The 19126-nt window shown below is 48.0% G+C and overlaps 2 protein-coding genes and 1 pseudogene across 2 annotated transcripts; 1 reads left to right on the top strand and 2 right to left on the bottom strand.

The window, feature by feature from the left end:
• The first annotated feature begins 1185 nt into the window (after positions 1-1185).
• On the top strand, positions 1186-2133 carry LOC144367710 (olfactory receptor 2A12-like). Its single transcript, XM_078024908.1, has one exon. The coding sequence runs from the start codon at positions 1186-1188 to the stop codon at positions 2131-2133; it is 948 nt and encodes a 315-aa protein (XP_077881034.1).
• Positions 2134-6565: 4432 nt separating this feature from the next.
• LOC101974609 (olfactory receptor 2A12) lies at positions 6566-8587 on the bottom strand. Its single transcript, XM_078027756.1, is given in 3 exon segments — positions 6566-6696; positions 7658-7780; positions 7783-8587. Coding segments are annotated over 3 exon segments (1059 nt in total).
• Positions 8588-12471: 3884 nt separating this feature from the next.
• LOC101974333 (L-amino-acid oxidase-like) lies at positions 12472-18283 on the bottom strand (annotated as a pseudogene).
• Positions 18284-19126: the final 843 nt, after the last annotated feature.

The raw sequence follows: 19126 nt of genomic DNA, 5'->3' as shown, positions 1-19126 counted from the left end.
ATTAAAATTGGGAGGGGTATCTCCACCAGGCTGGAGAGCTTGAGATGCCAAAACTGTCTTTTTATTTTTGATACTAGGGATTGAACCCAGGGCCTTGTGCATCCTGGGCAAGTTCTCTCCCAGTGAACTACATTCCCAGCCTCCAAAGCCATCTTTTTTTTCAAAGATCTTTATTTTATTTGTTTATTTTTTAATGTGGTGGTGAGCATTGAACCCAGTGCCTCACGCATGTGAAGCAAGTGCTCAACCACTGAGCTACAACCCCAGACCTTCCAAAGTTATCTTTAAGCAAAAAAGACAGCTGTTATTCTGCCTCAAGTCTATTCAAGTTTTAGAGTCAAGTAGGAAGACCCTTCCCTTCAGAATTGGGAGAGGATAAGAAGAAGCAGAATTGCTGAGTAACTCCATCTAAAATAAAATCTGAGAAAGCTTCCAGGGACTCGAAAGAATCAAGAAATGCAGGCTCAATGTAAGTTATCAAGGAACCTCTCATGTTTGTGGATCCACCTATCTATACTCACATTTCTCATTCCCCTAGTTTTCTAGAGTGATCAAAAGTTAAGCTGAGCATGGTGGTGCATGCCTGTAATACCAGTGGCATGGGAGGCTGACACAGGAGAATCATGAGTTCAAAGCCAGCCTCAGCAACTTACCAAGGCCCCTATGCAACTCAGTGAGACCCTGCCTCTAAATAAAATTTAAAAAGGGCTGGGGTGTGGCTCAGTGGTTAAGCGCCCCTGGCATTCACTCCCCAGTACAAAAAAAAAAAAAAACTTGGAGGCACCAAATAGAAAGAATTCTAAATAGGTGTTTGATACAAGGGGAAGAATAGAGTTTGAAATCTTCACCATCTCACTGTGCAGCCAGGTCTAGGAAGAAGAGCCCCCAAGCAATGCACTATGTGATGGTAGCTCCTGAAGGAGAGAAAGGGAGGTGGCCTTCATGGGGCTGGTAGAATGGAAGAAAATGAGACTTTGGAGTTTTTCAGAAAATATTTTGGCCAGAGAAGTTAAATATTGACAATTTCCTTTCCTTCCCCTAAAGTTACCTATCCTTGAATTGACATTAATCCCAACTAGGACCCAATGGCTACTGTCCTTGGCAGCAATGGAATGGCCATGGCACCTGAATATGGCTTCCAAACTGGGCCAGTAGGTCCATTTCTCTTTCTGCAGCTGAAGAATAATGCAGGCATTTCCCTGGGAGAACCACAGCTCTGTGTCTGAGTTCATCCTTCTGGGCTTCTCCAGGGATTCCCGAACTAATGTCATCCTCTTCAGTCTCTTCCTCTCCCTCTACCTCTCCACACTCCTGGGCAATGGACTCATTGTCACCTTGATCCACCTGGACTCCCGCCTCCACACACCCATGTACTTCTTTCTCAGTGTCCTTTCCTTGCTGGACATGAGCTATGTCACCACCACTGTGCCCCAGATGTTGGTGCATCTGGTCTGCCACAAGAAGACCATTTCCTATGTTGGGTGTGTGGCCCAGATGTACGTCTTTCTGGTGTTGGGCATCACTGAGGGATGGCTGTTCTCTGTCATGGCCTATGATAGGTATGTGGCCATCTGCTATCCACTCAGGTACAAGGTTATCATGAGCCCATGGCTGTGTGTGGCAATGGTCATCTTTTGTGGACTGTGGGGTGTCAGCTGTTCCCTAGTCTACACTGTCTTCACTATGCGCCTGCCCTACTGTGGCCCCAATGAGATCAACCACTTCTTCTGTGAAGTCCCTGCTGTTCTGAAGTTGGCCTGTGCAGACACATCCCTCAATGACAGAGTAGATTTCATCCTGGGCTTCATCCTTCTCCTGATACCACTTTCCTTCATTCTGGCTTCATATATCCGTATCTTCATTGCAATTCTAAGAATTGGTTCCACCCAAGGGCGGATCAAGGCCTTCTCCACCTGTGCATCCCACATCACTGTGGTCACCATGTTCTGTGGGCCTGCCATGTTTATGTACATGAACCCTGGGGCCAATGCTTCCCCAGAGCGGGACAAGAAACTGGCTCTGTTCTACAATGTCATCTCTGCCTTCCTCAACCCCATCATCTACAGCCTCAGAAACAAAGATGTAAAGAGGGCTTTCCTCAAAGTAACAGGCTGGGGAAGGGTTCCTGAGTAAGACCACTGGAACACAGAAGGCTACATCCAGGCCTGAAAAGAGGAAGGTCTGTAGCCCTTCACTCTATCCAACAGGCAAGAATCATTCACTGGTGATTAAGAAAATTGAGGTGGAGAGGTAGATACCTGATATGGACCTGCTGAGGCTTCAGATGCTAGGCTATGCACAAACATCAAAGGACACAACTGTAGACAGATTGCCCACTATGACCTGTGACTGATTCTTTTCTGTTTCCGTGGGAGTATCAAAAGGTCTCGCATAAATAAAGCATGATTAACATTTGTGAATTTTGGGCTGGGGATGTGGCTCAAGCGGTAGCGTGCTCGCCTGGCATGCGTGTGGCCCAGGTTCGATCCTCAGCACCACATACAAACAAAGATGTTGTGTCCGCCGAAAACTAACTAACTAACTAAATAAATAAATATTAAAAAAAAAAACATTTGTGAATTGATTTACAGAGTGAATAAGAAATGGACATTTTAAGTCAAATCAGGATGGCTGGGACAAGATGACTTAGAGGACCCCAGATCAGTAACTTTCTTTCTCAGGAGAAAGCCTAGATCTAAAGATTCATAGTCATAGGAGAAAGGAAAAGTAACCTTAGGAATAGGACTGAGGGGTTGGTCACTGTCCATTCAGCACTGTCTAGGGGAGTATGGGCCCAGGATACAGGCTTCATCCTGTCCCTGGGGAGGTGAGCCACTGCTGTGGGCAAGAGATATTTTGAGGGGTCTCTCTGTACACAGATGAAACATTACCCAAACTATATCAGAGTATTTAAGAGCCAGACTCTAGGGGCTGGGATATAGCTCAGTTAGTAGAGTGCTTGCCTTTCATGCATAAGGCCCTGGGTTCAATCCCCAGCACCACAAAAAGAAAAAAAGAGCCAGACTCTTTGGTATCTGTAGAATTGGGATGACCATAACAATAGCAGACTAACACCTTATAGGATTGCCTTGATAGGTAAAGTTCTTACAACAGTGCTTGACACATTGAATGTTCCATATAAACATGGAAACTTTTCTATTCTACTTTCCTTTTGTAACACCACAGTTACCAAGCAGACATCTGAGACCCTTTCAGCCGAAGGTAAATGGCTATTCCACTCTGGGGGAAGAGATAGTTAACATTATAAATAAAAAGAGATGGCCTTTGTTTATACTTCAGTCTGCTGTGGATTTGGTTAGCTTGGGTCTGTCTCCCAAAAGCTCATGAACTCAGTCAGCAAAACTATCAGAAAACTATGACAGGCCCTCAGGATATAGCATGAAGAGGTTCTGATGGCAACCAGCAGGCACCCTGAGAGATATCCTTATTAATATTCCACTTTAAAGCTTTTACAAAAAATTATTCTTAAGTTTTAGGTGGACACAATATCTTTATTTTACATTTATGTGGTGCTGAGGATCAAACCCAGTGCCTTCTACATGCTATACCACTGAGCCACAACCCCAGCGCCCCCCATTTAAAGCTTTTAATAAACCTTTATTCAAATGTGAACTGGGTAATCATTGGAGTACTTGAGTCAAGAGGTTGCTGAGAGGACGGTAGCTGGTGGTGGTCATGATGGTGGTGGCTTCCCTTACCAATGCCAGAACCATTCACCCCCGAAAACCATTCACCCCCGGCTTCAGCCCTCAGGGTCCCTTGCACCTTGGACAAGGCACAGTCAAGTTATTCATAGAACCTTAGGAAATTTTACTGACCGCACAGTCTATCATTCCCTGAAGGGCAGCAACACTCCAGTGAAGATTAACTTGAAAAGAGAAGCTTTCTCAAGGGGCTCTCCCCACCTTTATAGAATCCCCTCCAAATTTTACCCTCACATTTTCTATTGCCAGAGGGAAAAAAGAGACAGAAGTTCCTAGCTAATCCTAGTTGGCATTCCCACATCCTTAGGACTAGCCTAGACGTTTTCTGCTCCAAACTTGGCTTTTCAAACTTTTCAACGTTCAAATCACCCAGTGGACACAAATGACAGGTCACCCAAGGAAATGCTGCTGTGGAGAAACTCGGTCAGACTCTGGCTTTGAACACAAAGGAAACCTAAAAACTCTTCATAGTTCACCTCTTTAAGGTCAGAATTATTGAACCTTTATCAACCGACAGTCTTCAGTCTTCAATGAATGAAGGATGGATCCAATGAAGGTGATAGAGAATTGGTACAAGCAGAGGTCAGTGAAAGTAGTTTGAACTCAGTAAGAAAAGTAAAGATGATTGTGGTGTTGGTGAGAGTTATGATAATTATTCTTGGTATAAGGTGAATATTTGGCTTTGCATTTCACAGCTAGGTATAGAGCAATTTCTGAACACACTTGAGGAAGTAGTGAGGAAGAAACCCTCAGGGAGATGCTAGGGGCAGGGAGAGAGAGAGAGAGAGAGAGAGAGAGAGAGAGAGAGAGAGAGAGAGAGAGAGAGAGAGAACCTGGCAGGACCCATGTAGAAATACAGTTTAATTCAACAAGCCCCCAAGTCTTAAGAGTGGAAATATCAAAGGGTTGATGTGCTCTCCTGCTATATCAAGATTAGATCAGGTGGTACACTGGGAAGAGATGGCAGGACAAAGGTATGAAGTTAAGCCAGAGAACAGATACAGTAAGAGTTGAGGGTGAAAGGGAACTGGGGGAGTTGCTAGAAGAAAGTGAGGCACAGGAAATTTAGACTTCAGAGCAGGAAGTGTTCTAGGTCATTAGGAAAAGGGCCACCCAAGGATGCTGCTCCTGGGGAAAATTCAGGTTTGGGTAAAGAGACAAAGGAAACATTCAGTGGAGAAGGTTTGAATGTGCCTTAATTTTAGGAAAGGGATTTCATAGAGAACCTTCAAGAAAAGGAGACCAAGCTCAACTTGTGAGAGAATATATGGGATGGAGCCCTAGCGAGGACATACTGGGTGAAAATGGTAAGAGATGAGCAGAGGTGACAGTCTGGAGTCCCAGCTCCCTGTTTCTGGCCATAGGACTTTGAATATGACCCCTAATTCCCGTGAGCATTCGTTTTCTCAGTTTCTGGTTTTTCAGTAAAATCCAGATAATGATACTTTGAAACATTAGAGAAACTGCATCCCTTTGGGTCCAATCAGGAGACACAAAGGACCCAGAGGCGAAATAAGGAAAAGGTAACATAAACAAGTATCAACTATGAATGAATGGGACCCAAGGGACAAGAGAGAGGGGCTGAGGAAGGACAGACTTGGGAGGGGTTGGACCTCATTAGAGGAGGTGTGGTTCAAGCACTGAATTGCAGAGGAATTAGCTGGTGAGCCAGGCCCCAGAGGACAGGCAAACTAACCAGGGGGCAGGCCATCAGCAAGCAGGGCTAGGGACAAACAGCTGGGTGCTGGCTGCCACAGGGGGCACAAGGTCTTCACAGTGTGTGGGCCTTACAGAAAGAATGACGTCTATGTGGGACACTACACGCTTCAGTCCCCATGGGAGGGCTTGCTGAATGAGTCCACCAAGGAGCAGCACGCAGGCCACTCTGGGACTAGCTGAGGGGCCAGGCAGGTGCCTGGCTGGGGTGGAGCTCGGGTTTCCATGTTGAGAAGGTGGCCAAGACCTGAGGGGACAAGGTTGCTGGGCATTCTGAGCCTGTGGCCCAGGCTGGAAATGGACAGAGACTCCCTGGTAATTCATTATCCCTGACTTCCTTTCCTCATGGATCACTCTGCTCATCTCCTCACTAGCTGACCCTCCTACTTGCCCGCCTTTCCCCAATTGTCCCCTGTTTGTCATCTAAACTCAGCAGCATAACCAACACCCCCCTCCCCAGGTCTCACATCTCAGGACTCTCCCTGGGATGCCATCACATGTTCTGCTGCTGTCTGAGGGCAGGGTCCCCATCCACACTCCTGCACTCTCCCCTGTTTCTCCCACTCCCTTTCCAGTCATGGGCTTCTAAAGCTACTCCCACACAAGAGGTTCTCACCCTAAAACTGCACCACTTCTCCAACCAGAATCTCACACTCTCACTGCATTGAGCACAAAGTACACCATTCCCAGAGGGCTTTTGGGACCTGGCTTCTGCCCGACTCCTGAATTTGTCTCTCCTGTCCTGCTCACTGCCAGGACCACAAGAACCTTCCTCCTGTTCCCCAGACCATGCAACTCCTTTCTTCACGTGGGGCCTCTGAACCTGGCTTACCCTTCACTGAAAGTCCTCCTCCTGCTCCTTCCTTGCCTGACCCCTTCTCACCCACAGGTATCAGCTAAATCTCAACTCCAAGCCCTTACTTGTCTACTCTGGGTGAGTAGGTTTCTGTCCTCCATTTTCTCTACCACAGAAAGCTGTTTGTTTTCTAAAGAATTCTGCAACCTCATTTTCTAGTAACTGACCTTGATTTCTCTATTAAGTTTTTGTTCCACTGATAGAAATAATATGAATCTTCTTGGGGCAACCCTCTGTTATTAGTCAACTCAGGCTAATAACACCATAACTAGCTGGGCTTAAATAACAGAGGTTTATTTTCTGGAAGCTGAAAATCTGAGTTCAGGGTGTCAGCCCCGTCAGGTTCTGGTGGGGGCTCTCTTTCTGGACTGTTGATGGCCCCGTTCTCACTGTGTTCCCCTGTGACAGGGGGACAGAGAGGAGGGCGAGGAGGGAGGGTGAGAGAGAAAGCATTCTCTGGTGTCTCTTCTTATAAGGACACAGATCCTATCAGATTAGGGATCCACCCTTATGACTTCATTTAACCTTAATTATTTCCTTATTCCAGATCCAGTCCCATGGGGTGTGAGAGCTTCACCATATGAATTTAGGGGGAAGATATTTCAGTCTCCAGCATCCTCCCTCTCTCCCTGACTCCAAGCCCTGGAGAACTTAACAGGTGCTGAGGTCCACGGTGTTGGATGGCTGTGGAATGATGGGGATCCTGGCCCTTTGTGTCTATCAGCCACCGAGAGAACCTCATTCCACTGAGATCATCAGTTTTCACCAGCCATTGTGGCATCTTCTTGGGTTGCAGAAATAAAATTTCATAACTATAAATCTGTGCATATCTTTCTGTGGGTCTTCAGAGTTCTGGAACTAAGCATGTCTGCCCATTGCCATGTAACTTTGTTATTTCTCTGTAGGGAAAATACTTCCATCCCTTTGCCATCAGCCTTGATCACATGACTTGCTTGGGATGTGTGCAGTCATTTCTGAGAAGCTTTAATAGTCATCACATGCTTTGTCCATTATGTCTTCCCTTTGTCTTGGAATAGCATGTTCCACTTTAAGGGCTCCTCCTTATGAGGTGATCTGAGACTGCAGAGAACTGCAGCCTATAACTAACATGGAACTGAGCAAGAAATGAATGTTTGCTGTTGTAAACCAGAGATCACTGAGCTGTTTGTTACTTCACCACAGGTAGGAAATTAATCAGGACACCCACGTTGGTTTCATGAACATTTGTTCCACTAACCAAGTTCTACACTTGTTCAAATGCACAAAGTGGGTTGCAGGTATTATAGATGATCTCTCTTTCTTCAGCATTGGACATTGTATCTCAATCTTCTCCTGGGTCCCAGGTCACCAGGCCACCTACCACGTCCCATAACCTTAAGAAAAGCCCCTTTAATGTCCTTATTCCTCAGACTGTAGACCATGGGGTTGAGCAGGGCTGTGAAGACATTGTAGAGGAGGGAGATTTGCTTGTCTTGCTCTGGAGATAGCTGGAGTTGGGCCTCGTGTCGATGTAAGTCACTGGAGCATAGAAGAGTGTGACCACAGACAGGTGGGAAGCACGGGTGGAAAAAGCCTTGCAGCGGCCCTGGGTGGACTTGATCTTGAGAATGGCCAGGGTGATACGAATGTAGGAGGCCAGAATGAGGGAGAGTGGGGTGACCACCACAAAGACACTGATGATCAGGTCCACCATGTCAATGAGCTGGGTGTCCGTGCAAGCCAAGTTCCGTACGGAGGGCCCTTCACAGAAGTAGTGGTTGATCCTATTAGGCCCACAGTATGGCAGCCTCATAGTGAGGAAGGTATGGACCAGAGAGAAGAGGAAACCACAGGCCCATGTCCCAGCTGCCAACTGCATGCACAGTCTCCAGTTGAGAATGATGGTATAACGCAGAGGATAGCAAATGGCCACATAGCGGTCATAAGCCATGACTACAAAGAAGATGCTCTCGGTCAGTCCCAGAGCACAAAACACATACATCTGCAGCCAACAGCCAGTAAAGGAGATGGTCCGAGAGTGAGCCAGAAGGTGCACCAACATCTGGGGCTCAGTGGTAGTGATGTAGCTCGTATCCAGCACCGAGAGGACACAGAGGAAGAAGTACATGGGAGTATGGAGATGAGGGTCCAGGCAGATCATGGCAATGATGAGCCCATTGCCCAGCACTGAGCTCAGGTAGAGGAGAGGGAAGACAAAGAAAAGGACCCTGTTGGACATGGGGTCACTGGAGAAGCCAAGCAGCACAAATTCAGAAACCCAGCTTTGGTTTTTCTCCAGAAGCATCCCCATGGTGGGGCCTATAAGAAAATCACATTGATCGACATGTCATCTAAAGTATGGTAGCTCACAAGAATGCCACCTATAAAAGCAGAAAGTGAAGATTTTTAATTCTGCCCACGATGCTGTTTCTGAGTAATCAGAACTTCTATTCTTCCCACCCGGCCCCACTACTTATTGTATGTTAGGATCCACATATCAGAGAGAACATCCAGCTTTTGGTTTGGGGGGACTGTGGTATATATTCTCAATGCAATATTATTCAACTATGAAGAAGAATGAAATTATGGCATTTGCCAGTAAATGGATGGATATGAAGCCTATCATGCTAAGTGAAATAAACTGATTCTTCCTAAAATCTTTAGTCTCTTCAATATGTTCTCTCCTTCAGCCTAGAGATAGTAGACCTGCCGCCAAGTCCTTGCTCTCAGAGCCTCAGTCTCTTCATCTATAAGATGTGGCTAATAACATCTCTCATGGATTTTATCAGGAGTACAGACAATGTGTATGAAGCAACTAAAGACTTAAAACACTGAATAACACACAAAATGTCATATGCAATCTTCCACTCTTTTCCCCCACTCCTCAGTACACAGTTGGTCACTCATGTCTAACAAACCAGTTGGCCTCAGGTCAGCCCCAGCTCCCAGACTCCATAGAGAGGAAGTTCTGCTGTGCCTTGGAGAACATTGTCAGGGTGTGAGGAAGCAGGCCCCTCCTCCTCACACCCTGCAAACATGCTCCTTGGCCAGCTGGCACAGTGTGAGCTCCAGAATAGTGGGCACTGGAGAGCACTGGCCGCAAGAGCAGCAGGAAGGTCCTTCTGCTGCTGGCTGGGGTCCGCCTTCCTTATTCAGCTTGAGAGCTGGAGTAGGGGCCTGTGGAAGGGCCAGCAGTGCTCTCCTCACCTGACCTTATTGGTGGACTCCAAGCAGGCACTAGGGCCTCACTCGCCCCACCCAGTAGCTACAGGTTGGCGGCTCCAGCAGCTGCTTTCCTGGCCATACTCTGTTGTCCCACCTGGCAGCCAGGTCTACAAACCAGCCCTGACTCACCCAGCAGCACTGTCCCCACCCCGGGGCTCCTGCTCTGCAAACTCTGCCTGTGTCCACTGGAAGGTCATCTATTCCTGCGAGCCAGTCACACCAATCTGAATCTTAGGTGTTTTTTGTCCCCCTTCCCCGACACACACCTTTTTTGGTCAGGAGAAAGGGAAAGAAGAGAGGTGCCTCCTAAATTAAAAAAAAAATTGTTCTTTTACAATATACATGACTGTAGAGTGAACTTTGTGACTATAACCTCTCATTCTTGTGGTTGAAGGTGGGTCAGACTTCCTCTCAAGCTGACTCAGAATCCTAAGGAAGAGATGGCCTTTGTCAAGACACTGAGAGGCTACCAAATCTAAACAGCCCAGGAGACAGTTTGGACAAAGACTCCTCCTCCTCCTCCTCCTCCTCCTCCTCCTCCTCCTCCTCCTCCTCCTCCTCCTCCTCCTCCTCCTCCTCACATTCTGGGTGTAGTTTGGCTTCTGGTTCACCACGTACATTGTGAGCTGGCTTACCAAGCCCTGGAGTAGCTCAGCGTATTCCTTAGCCCAACCCTGAGGTCTAGAGGAGTTGCAGTCTGCAGTGTGTATCTGCTACTATCCCCTTCCCAACTTCTGGTGGCTACTGGGGCTGCCAGCTACAAGACCCACTTTCTAGGCCAAGGGGTGGGGCCCTGAATAAGCAGGTGGATGGCCAGAATGGAAACCCATATGAGGACTCTAGAAGAGAGGAGCCCTTTCTTTACTTTGTATGGCAACCTATAAAAACATAATCCTGGAATGGCCTTCTTTTAAAAAAGGTTTTTTTTAATTTTTGATTTATTATTTATTTATTACTATTGTTATTCTTTAATTTATTAGATTTATTAGTCTTCTTCTGAAATGGCTTCTGATTATGTTCTTTTCCAGAAGAAAAGCAGAAGAAAGAAGGGAACTGAATTGATTTCCTGGGGCTGTACTATAACATATTATCACAACATTGGATGGCTTAAACAATAGAAATTATTTTGCTCACATTTCTAGGCTAAGAGTTCAAAATCAAGGTGTTGTCAGGGCTGTGTCCTTTCAGGAGCTTTGAGGGAGCATCTATTCCATGCCTCTCTTCTAGTTTTTGGTGGCTTCAGGAAATCCTTGGCATTCTTGAATTATCTTCCCCATGGACTCAAAATTCCCTTTTCTTATCAGGATACCAGCCATTTGTTTAGGGCCCTTGCTAATCCCAGTTGATATCATTTTAACTTGATTACACTAACAAAGATTTTATTTACAAATAAGGTCTCACTCATCAGTTCTGGGTGGACGTGAATTTGGGAAAACTATTCAAGCCACTATAGAAGCTACGTGTGGAAAGTAAGACCAAGGGGTGGGAGGAAAGGGGACCTAACTGATGTCTTTTTAGTCATGAACCTATTTGCTCTGAGTGAAACCAGCTTCTCCTGAACTTCCTAGACAGGGGAGCCAAAACATGTTCTTTTTCCCTAAGTTAGTTTGAATTTGGTTTCTGTCCCGTGGAACTAAATCTAAGGTACCAAATAATATACTGGTGGATGGAAAACCAGAAAGGAGCCTTACAGAGTTTTAACAAAAGTTTCCTAGGAAAACTTCCTAGGAAATTCTCTCTTCCTTCCGCCATACCATCTGCCAGTCCCAGCACAGGACACTCCATATCAGTACTTTACTGTGCTCCACCAGGGTCTTCCTGGTGGGGATCTTCTCCAGGGAGAGGGTTTGTGACTTGATCTACTTTTCCTTTTGTCTACTTGAGCCCCAATACCTAGGAGTGGTTCTTGCCCTCCAAGAATTTGAGAAAAAAAATTTGAGCCCGATTTGGGAGCTGATCTTTGGAAGCATGGGGACATGGGAGGAGTAGACTCAGTTTAGCAATGCTGCTCATTTTTTACATTTCTGGTTCTTCACACAGCAGCAGCCATAAGATAAAGGTTTGATAAGTGTTGACGGGCTGTGTTTAGTGACCTACCAAAGAAAATGCACCAAAACATGAAAAATTAGATCTCAGCCCTTGGGGGCTCTCTGTCTAGGTGGGGAGATAATACACCACCATGACATGATTATCTGTCAGAAAAATAAGATCTGTAGTCCACATGGTTGGGATTCTAGAGGGGAAGAATTGAGGTTCAAAGAAGAGAGATCCCTGGGAGTTGGGTGGCTGTGAAGGGAAGATTTGTGGAGGGGGAATAATTTGAATGGAGTGTGGAAAGACAGGTTGCGTTTAGAAGAGTGGGGAGCCCTCCAGGAAGATGTGTGGGTGGGCAGGTGGAGGTGGGGGATTCTGTTTAGCAATGTGGATGTGGATGTGAGGATAGAGGCCAAGATCCCACCTGTACACACTAAAAAAAAAAAAGCAGAAAAGATTTTTTTCTGTCCTGTCTCCACGCTGGACTAAGATATGGAGCTCTTGTCCAGGCATGCAAGGATGGGGTTTGTGTGTTGTGGTAGCGCATGTGTGGTCAGTATGTGGTTTAGCGTTACTGTAGTTTGGTTACTGTGTCTGTTCCTTCAGGGACTTCTAGTTGTAGGTGATAGAAATTAGGTATTGTTGGACCTTTTCTTTTTCTCCTGTTTTGATTATGCAGCAAGAGACTATTTCCTCAGTCTAAGGCTTGACTTTAGTATTCTCTGCCCTTGATTCTTCCCTTCCCCCTCCATAAGCCCTGACTCTGCTGCTTCTTTTCTGTAGGTCGGGCTGGGGAGAGAAACAGGGAAGGGAGTGATGTTTCTTGCCCACTTGCTAGCTGAGTTTTTTGCCTGGCATTATTGGGTTCAGGAAGAGACAGATGGTAACCTCTCTTCTGCGTCTCGTCCTCCTCTTTCCGCCTCCCAGCCTGCTGGAGCTCACTACCTTAGGGACTGCTCTTGGAGGAACTATCCTGGACGTTGGCAAAGGGTTGGTGCAGAGGCGCCTTTCCCTGAGTGGCCTCCTTGTCCACAGCAGCCTGGATGTTCCTGGCAGCCCGGAGGCCTGACTTGATGGCAGTGTCCATCCAGCCATGGGGCAGGGAGGTATGTTCCCTTGCAAAATGGACACGGCCTTCTGGCTGGAAGAGCTTTTGTGAGTAGTCTACAAATTGGTAGGGTGTGAACTCAGCAAAGGCGCCGATAGTGAGGGGATCCAGAGACTAGTGCTTAACCACGGAAGATGGGCACAGACGCCGCAGCTCCTCCTTGGGTATCTGGTGCACTGCCGCCAGGTCATCCAGGACAATATCCACCACCTGCTCATGCTTCATGGCAGTGAAGAAGAGGGAATCGTCATCCACAGTGTAGGAGGCGAGCAGGACACCTTTGCCGCTGGGGAAGTTGTGGCTCAGGTAGTGGATGTAGCGCGATGGCGGGTCAGTGATGGAGACCCCGCCTCGGATGCCATCCCGTTCCCAGAAGTGCTCATCACAGGCCAAAACCACCTTGGTAGCACTGGTGTAATGCATCGAGCTCAGAGCGTTTGTCTTGTCTGGGGACAGGGGTGGCTGGGAGGCGATGAGGCGCGTGGCCTTGGCAGAGGCTGAGATGATGATGTAGTCAGCCGTGAGGTTGCGCAGCTCCGAGGTGGGCCCACCTCTGCGATACAAAACCCGGACCTCAGGCCCATCCCTCACTACCATCTCCACCTTGGATCCCAGATGGATGGTGCCAGGTTTTAGGCTGGTGCTGAGGGCTCTGGGAAGCTGGTCAAATCCCCCGGTGATCTCATAAAAGCTGCAAGGGAGAAGGGAGGGGAGAGTGATGGGGGAAGGCGCCCAAAGGCCCAAGTGCCTCCTTGTCTCCAGTGTTCCTGGTACAGAAAAAGAGGGAACTAGCTCCCTGCACCCTGTGCAGAACACTTCACATACAGCCCTTAGTTAATATGCAGCACTTTGTCATGAAGGGATTGTTACTTAATTTGACAATTTGGAAAACTGACACCCTAAAGTGACTTTCCCACCATCACATAGGCAATCTAGGGCTGAATCTGGGGTAGTGGATGTAGCGTGAGGTAATATCTAACAGATACTCAGTTACCCTGAGATTCTACTTTGCAGGTAGAAACCTACAGACCTGGGTTTGGAGTCTGACTTCAGCCCTTGCCTAAGCTGTGTGAACTTGGATAAGTTCCCTTGTCTGAGCACCTTCACCTGTAGAGTGGCTCTGAATAATGCCATCTACTTTATAGGGGATATTGAGGATTGGATGTGACAGTTCTTGGAAAGTGCTTGGCAGAGTGTCTGGCACATGTAAATACCCAGTAAATCAGGGTTGGGGAGGGGGAGGACTCTCATCCTGGCCCCAGATCCACCTTACTCATCACTTTTGGAGAAGATGTTAGCATTCCTCAGGGACTCCAGGAGGGACTTATAGTATCCAGCGTTCTCATTCATCACATCTCCAAACATCTGCACTGCTCCTCCACTCAGCATCCCTTTCTTCACCAGGTAAGCCTGTGGGGAGGTACAGAAGATGGAAATGTGGGGTGGAGGGCCCAGAGTGTAGATCCAGCAGGCGCCTGGACCCAGACCAGTGTGGGAATGGACTCCAGCCAGAGGAAGCCTTTGGCAGTGTGAAGAGAGCATCCTGGTTGGCAGATGACAAGCCAGGAGGCTAGGCTGAGCACAGAGTCCACCATCCCATCTCCATCCTGGAACTGCTTTGCCACTCTCACCTTGATGGAGTAAGAATCATAGAAGGACATCAGGTGGCTGCAGTTGAACATTTTCAGACTTTGTTTGAGCTGCAGAAGGGGAAGAGAGAGATACCACCATTCAAATTGGGCCTCCGGGACATCAGGCTGCTGGGGACAAGGATGTCTGGGGACTGGGGCTGGTGCCTCTGCATTCCTTTAAATTAAAGGCAAAACTTCTGGGTTCTCTGGATGTCGCTTGAAAAAAGTGGGGACAAGGAGGTGGAGGGGTGGTAGTTCCGGGAACTCCTGCCTGTTACTCTTTCTCCAAGCATCTCCCCTTCATTTAAAGACCTTTTGGAGACTAAAATTTAAGGCAGAGAAGTCCACTAGGATCCAGGAGGACTGATTCATTACCAAAGACTGGCTAATCTAGGATTCCCTTTCCTCCGGCTTCCACTGATCAAGTAATGGGCCATTGGACTACCCAAGGACAGAGGGAAAAAATGAGGTTGGAGTGGGGTTGGGAGTGATACGTTCTTAGCAGGTGTAGAAGGAAGGTGGATCCATCACAAGAGCACCAGGTAGGAGTTGGATGACCTGAGTCCATCCATTAACTTGCCAGGTAGCCTTAGGCGAGCCCTCTTCCTTCCCAACCCTAGCTGGGATAAGGCAGTTGGCACCTTGACAATGGACTGGTGGAAGAGATTCATGGCACTCTTGCCCTTCTCTGTGGGGTTCGTGGAATAGCCCAGGATCCCTGGGTTGGCCTTGACCTCCCAACTGCGATGTCGTTGTCCATTGATGAGGTACCAGGTATTGCCATCATATTGGATGAACTTGTTCAGCTTCAGACCAAGCTTCTTGACGTAGGTGTGGATTAGCCTGGAGCAGAGACAGTAATAAATTGACCCCCATCCTTGTTCTCCCTGACCCCACAATAGAAACCACTTCCAGGAAAACCAATTTCTTCTTGCAGCCAGGGAGCCCAGACTAACTGGATTCTCAACTCTATTCTCTGTTTTTTCTTGCTGTGAGCATTATTTTTTTTTTATTCTGTTTTGTCCTGGGGGATATAGGAGATGGTGAAAGACCCCCAGATCCCCCAACCTGGAATGGACCACGCGAGACACTGGATGCAAACAGCAGGAGGGTTTATTCTCACACAGGCGCCTGCGGGTGCACAGCAAAACCTCAGCCGGAGCTTCGGTGACCAGCACACCCGGGCTCGGGAGTACAGAGTTTTTATAGGAAGCAGGGGGCAAGGTTTCAGCCTAGCACAGTAACAGTTATTCTATTGGTTTATCTAAGTTCCTCTAGGTTCAGCCCCTTAGGTCACCTGGGGGGTAAACTTGTTTTTTCCACTTTATGTTCTCAGAAAAGAAACCCATAAATTGCATCCTATTCTTTTAGTTCCTGTTTTTACTCTATTTGCTCAAGCTTGGCCTTCCCAGGATTATCTATATGGAACATCTGGTGGTGGCATTGTATAGAGCTTGGAGTGTTACGTGCAGCTGGGAAGTGCTACGTGTAGCTTGTGGGGTTTTAACATGGGGGTTGTACATGGGAACATCCTGTAGGGCACAGGGGTTAGAATTCCTAACGTTGGGTTTGGGGCCCTGTAGTCCTTCAATGGGAAGTTCACCCATCACTGAATTAGGGCCCTTAAGGAATTCCCAGTTTATGAGACACAAAGGTGGAGAGGAGGTCTTTTGTTTCAGGCAGTATTTGGAATTGTTTGCCTTTTCTAAGTAGTGTGAGGCCACATCTAATGACTCCTAGTTTGGGCTGTTAGATAGTTTTTTGCTTTGGTAGTTTAGAGAGAAACTGGGTTTTAATTTACAATAAAGGCAAAAAATAAGTCATACTTATGGAAGCATATGGGATACCAGGCCGCAGTTCATTTTGTTTTGGAAACCTCAAGAGTCAAATATAGTTTAAGGACTCAAGCATCTGTTTTTATGCCAGGGCCAGGTACCTCCTTGATTTTGATGAGGAGCTGTGTTGCTTCTCTTAGGAGAAACTTGGGTGAGTCACTTAATATTTCAGAGCCCAGATTCTTGATATGTAAATGGAAATCATAAGAGTTTCAATTTATAGGGTTGTAAGTATCAAATAATGTAAATATAATGCTTAGCACAGGGCTTGACACAAAGTAAGTGCTTAACAAATGGTAGGTATTGCTAATAACTTATAATTTCACAGCTTAATGTGATATGATTGTCATTTAAGAAACTTCCCATATTAAAGCATAGTTTGATGAGTTAAGGGTAACTATTCTAACTGTGGGATCTTCCACTTTCTGTGAGACCCTGGGCTCTGAGCCTTGGTCTTCTCTGTTAAGTGGGAGACAAGCATTAATCCTGACTTACAGAGTTGAATTACATGACACAGTGAATCTGAAAGGGCTTTGATCTTGATAGCAGCAGGCCCCTCCCACCTCTCCTTTATCTCTCCTACTTGTCCTTTGTTCCAATTCTCTCCTAGGACTTACCTGTGGGATTTTGGGATTCGCATGGGCCCCAGGTCAAAGTACCAGCCCTCCTCCTTGTTCCTGAATGTGACCACTCGGCCCCCAACATGGTCACTGGCCTCCAGGATGGTTACTTAGGATCCAGAGAAACTGTCATTCCCAGATACGCGTCTCCCTTCTACCCACCCCCTATTACCACTTCTACAATGCCACACGCTCTGGCCTGGAATCCCCATCATCAGTCTTCAAACGTGCATGGCAACCTCACTGGGCATTTCTTCCAGAACGGTCCTGAGAGATGTGAAGCTGAAGAGCTCCTGGTGAGCAGGGACAGGGCACTTCTTGGCCTTTGCCTGTCAGCATAGCTCTTGGCTTTTGTTTCCACAGGAATGCAAACGAAAGTTAGCGATGATTAAATGTTAAGGGTTCCAGGGGCCCAGCAGGTTTCGAGCCCTTGTTCAAGACCTCCTCACCTGATGGCCAGCATCCTGCAGGGTCTTGGCTGCTGTCAGGCCTGACATGCCAGCTCCCACTACTACTATGCGCTTGGGCAGGGGGGAGGTGCGGAGTCCCTCCTGAGCTGTGACAAGGAAGGACTCTTAATTCGGGTCCTGGAAGCACTTGGCCAAGTCCTCATAGTAGGCAAGGCAGCTGGAGGTAGCCAGCAGGAGTGCCAACACCAGAACACCTGGGGGAAGAGAGAGCCATCAATGCGTGTGGCCTTGCTGGGGCCCAGGCTCTGTGGGTCCTGCCTGCCTTGCCCAGGAGGAGCCTGGCTGCATGAGTGAATGCAGAGTGGTCAGGGCAGGGCAGTGTCTGGTGGGTGTGTGGCCACAGATAAGTGATTTGTGACTGTGTCTATGTAGGGATGGTGTATGTGTGAACTTTAATGGTGTTGGGTGTAAAGTTAATGTGTCATTGTGAATGTACTCCTTCTACTAGTTCTAGGTTTTTGGGGGGGGGGGCGGGGAGAGGCAGGTGAGGACCCCCTTAGTCTAACCTTTGTACTGGTGGGTAACCAAAGTTCCCAGAAGGAAGGGGATCTCTAAAGAAGGGTAGGAGACCCAGCTGGCTTTCAGCACAGACCCTTCTCCATGAAGAGAACATTCCACTGGGACAACTCAGAAAAGAGGGGACAGATGACCAAGCCCAGAGGAAAGAACCTCCAAGCTCCCTCCCCTCTTTCTATCCCCCAGACCTACTCAACCTCCCTAGTCCATTCTCCACCCCTGACAGGTTTCCCCATCTCCCCGAGGTATTGCCATTTCTGTCTCAGTCCCCATGTCCTTCTCTTAAATGAACCCAATCCCAAAACTCATTCTCCAGATCCATTTTTCATTCAATTGACTTACTTTCAACACCTCGACCCAGACCCAGCCCCCAGCTGAGCTTCTATTCCTGTCTTGGTCCCCAATCTCCTTGCCCTTTACTCTAACTTCTCCTCAGACCCTCATCAAAGCTCCTGGACCCCTCCCCTGATCCAGTTCCTCTCCCCATCTCAGTGTCCGGCACCCCTTCCCCAGGCCTTTCTCTCTACCACCCAGAGGAGGGACCCCACTCACCACTCAGGGTGGCCATGGCCCTGCAGCTCGGCTGAATCCTGAGCAGCTCTCTCTCTCCTTATGAGGAACCAGCTCCACTCCAGCAGTACTTGGCCCTTGTCCCACCAGCATGTCCTTGTCCCTATTGGCTGGGCCAAGCAGGGAAGTCCTGCCCTGAAGCCTGGACTGTCAGGTGAGATGACCATGGTGATGGAGCCCAGCCTCAGCCTCATCTTCTGCATTCCTGCATTCCTCTTGACCAGCCTCTCTCCTAGGGAAAGCTCCTTCTCTCAGCTCAGACCCTTGCTACGGTGCCAATGGGGAAGAGAGAGGCCATCCCAAAGGTGCTGTGATCACCTCCCACCGAGGGGTGAAGGCTGAGCTAGGCATCCAGCGTCTGGGCTCCCAGTGGAGAACATCCCTCTTCCCACCGCTGTTCCACGGTGGTGCCTTCTGCTCTGCTGTGGGTTTGTCCAGAGTGGGATTCGGGCCAGGAGCTCCTGTGGAAGGACCAAGACCTCCTTGCCCCTCTCAGGGGCTCCCTGGCAGGTAGGACAGAGGTCTCTGTTCTGGCCCACTTACACTGGAGAGTGGTTTTTGCCCCTTCTTCTGGGTCCTGCAGGTCTTCCTTAAGGACAGATGAGCTTCTCTGGCACTGAAACTTCTCCCCCTAATTATGATTATGGTGCCAAGTCTCCCTTTGGTTCTCTGTGCATAGTGCAGGTGGTAGCAGGTTAGCCGGCAAAAGAATATGGCAGAAAGCATGCACCAAGTCAGCTGCATTGGACTGGGCAGAGGCCCAGGACGGGGAGCAGGTAAGGCACTCAGGAGCAAGGGCCCAGGACTTGGATCCTGGTGTCAGGAGGGGCACAGAGGAAAG

Source organism: Ictidomys tridecemlineatus, chromosome 11 (assembly GCF_052094955.1).
Source record: "Ictidomys tridecemlineatus isolate mIctTri1 chromosome 11, mIctTri1.hap1, whole genome shotgun sequence".
Lineage (NCBI taxonomy): Eukaryota > Metazoa > Chordata > Mammalia > Rodentia > Sciuridae > Ictidomys > Ictidomys tridecemlineatus.
Note: the sequence above shows the minus strand (reverse complement) of the source record. Positions and strands in the feature narration are given on the sequence as shown.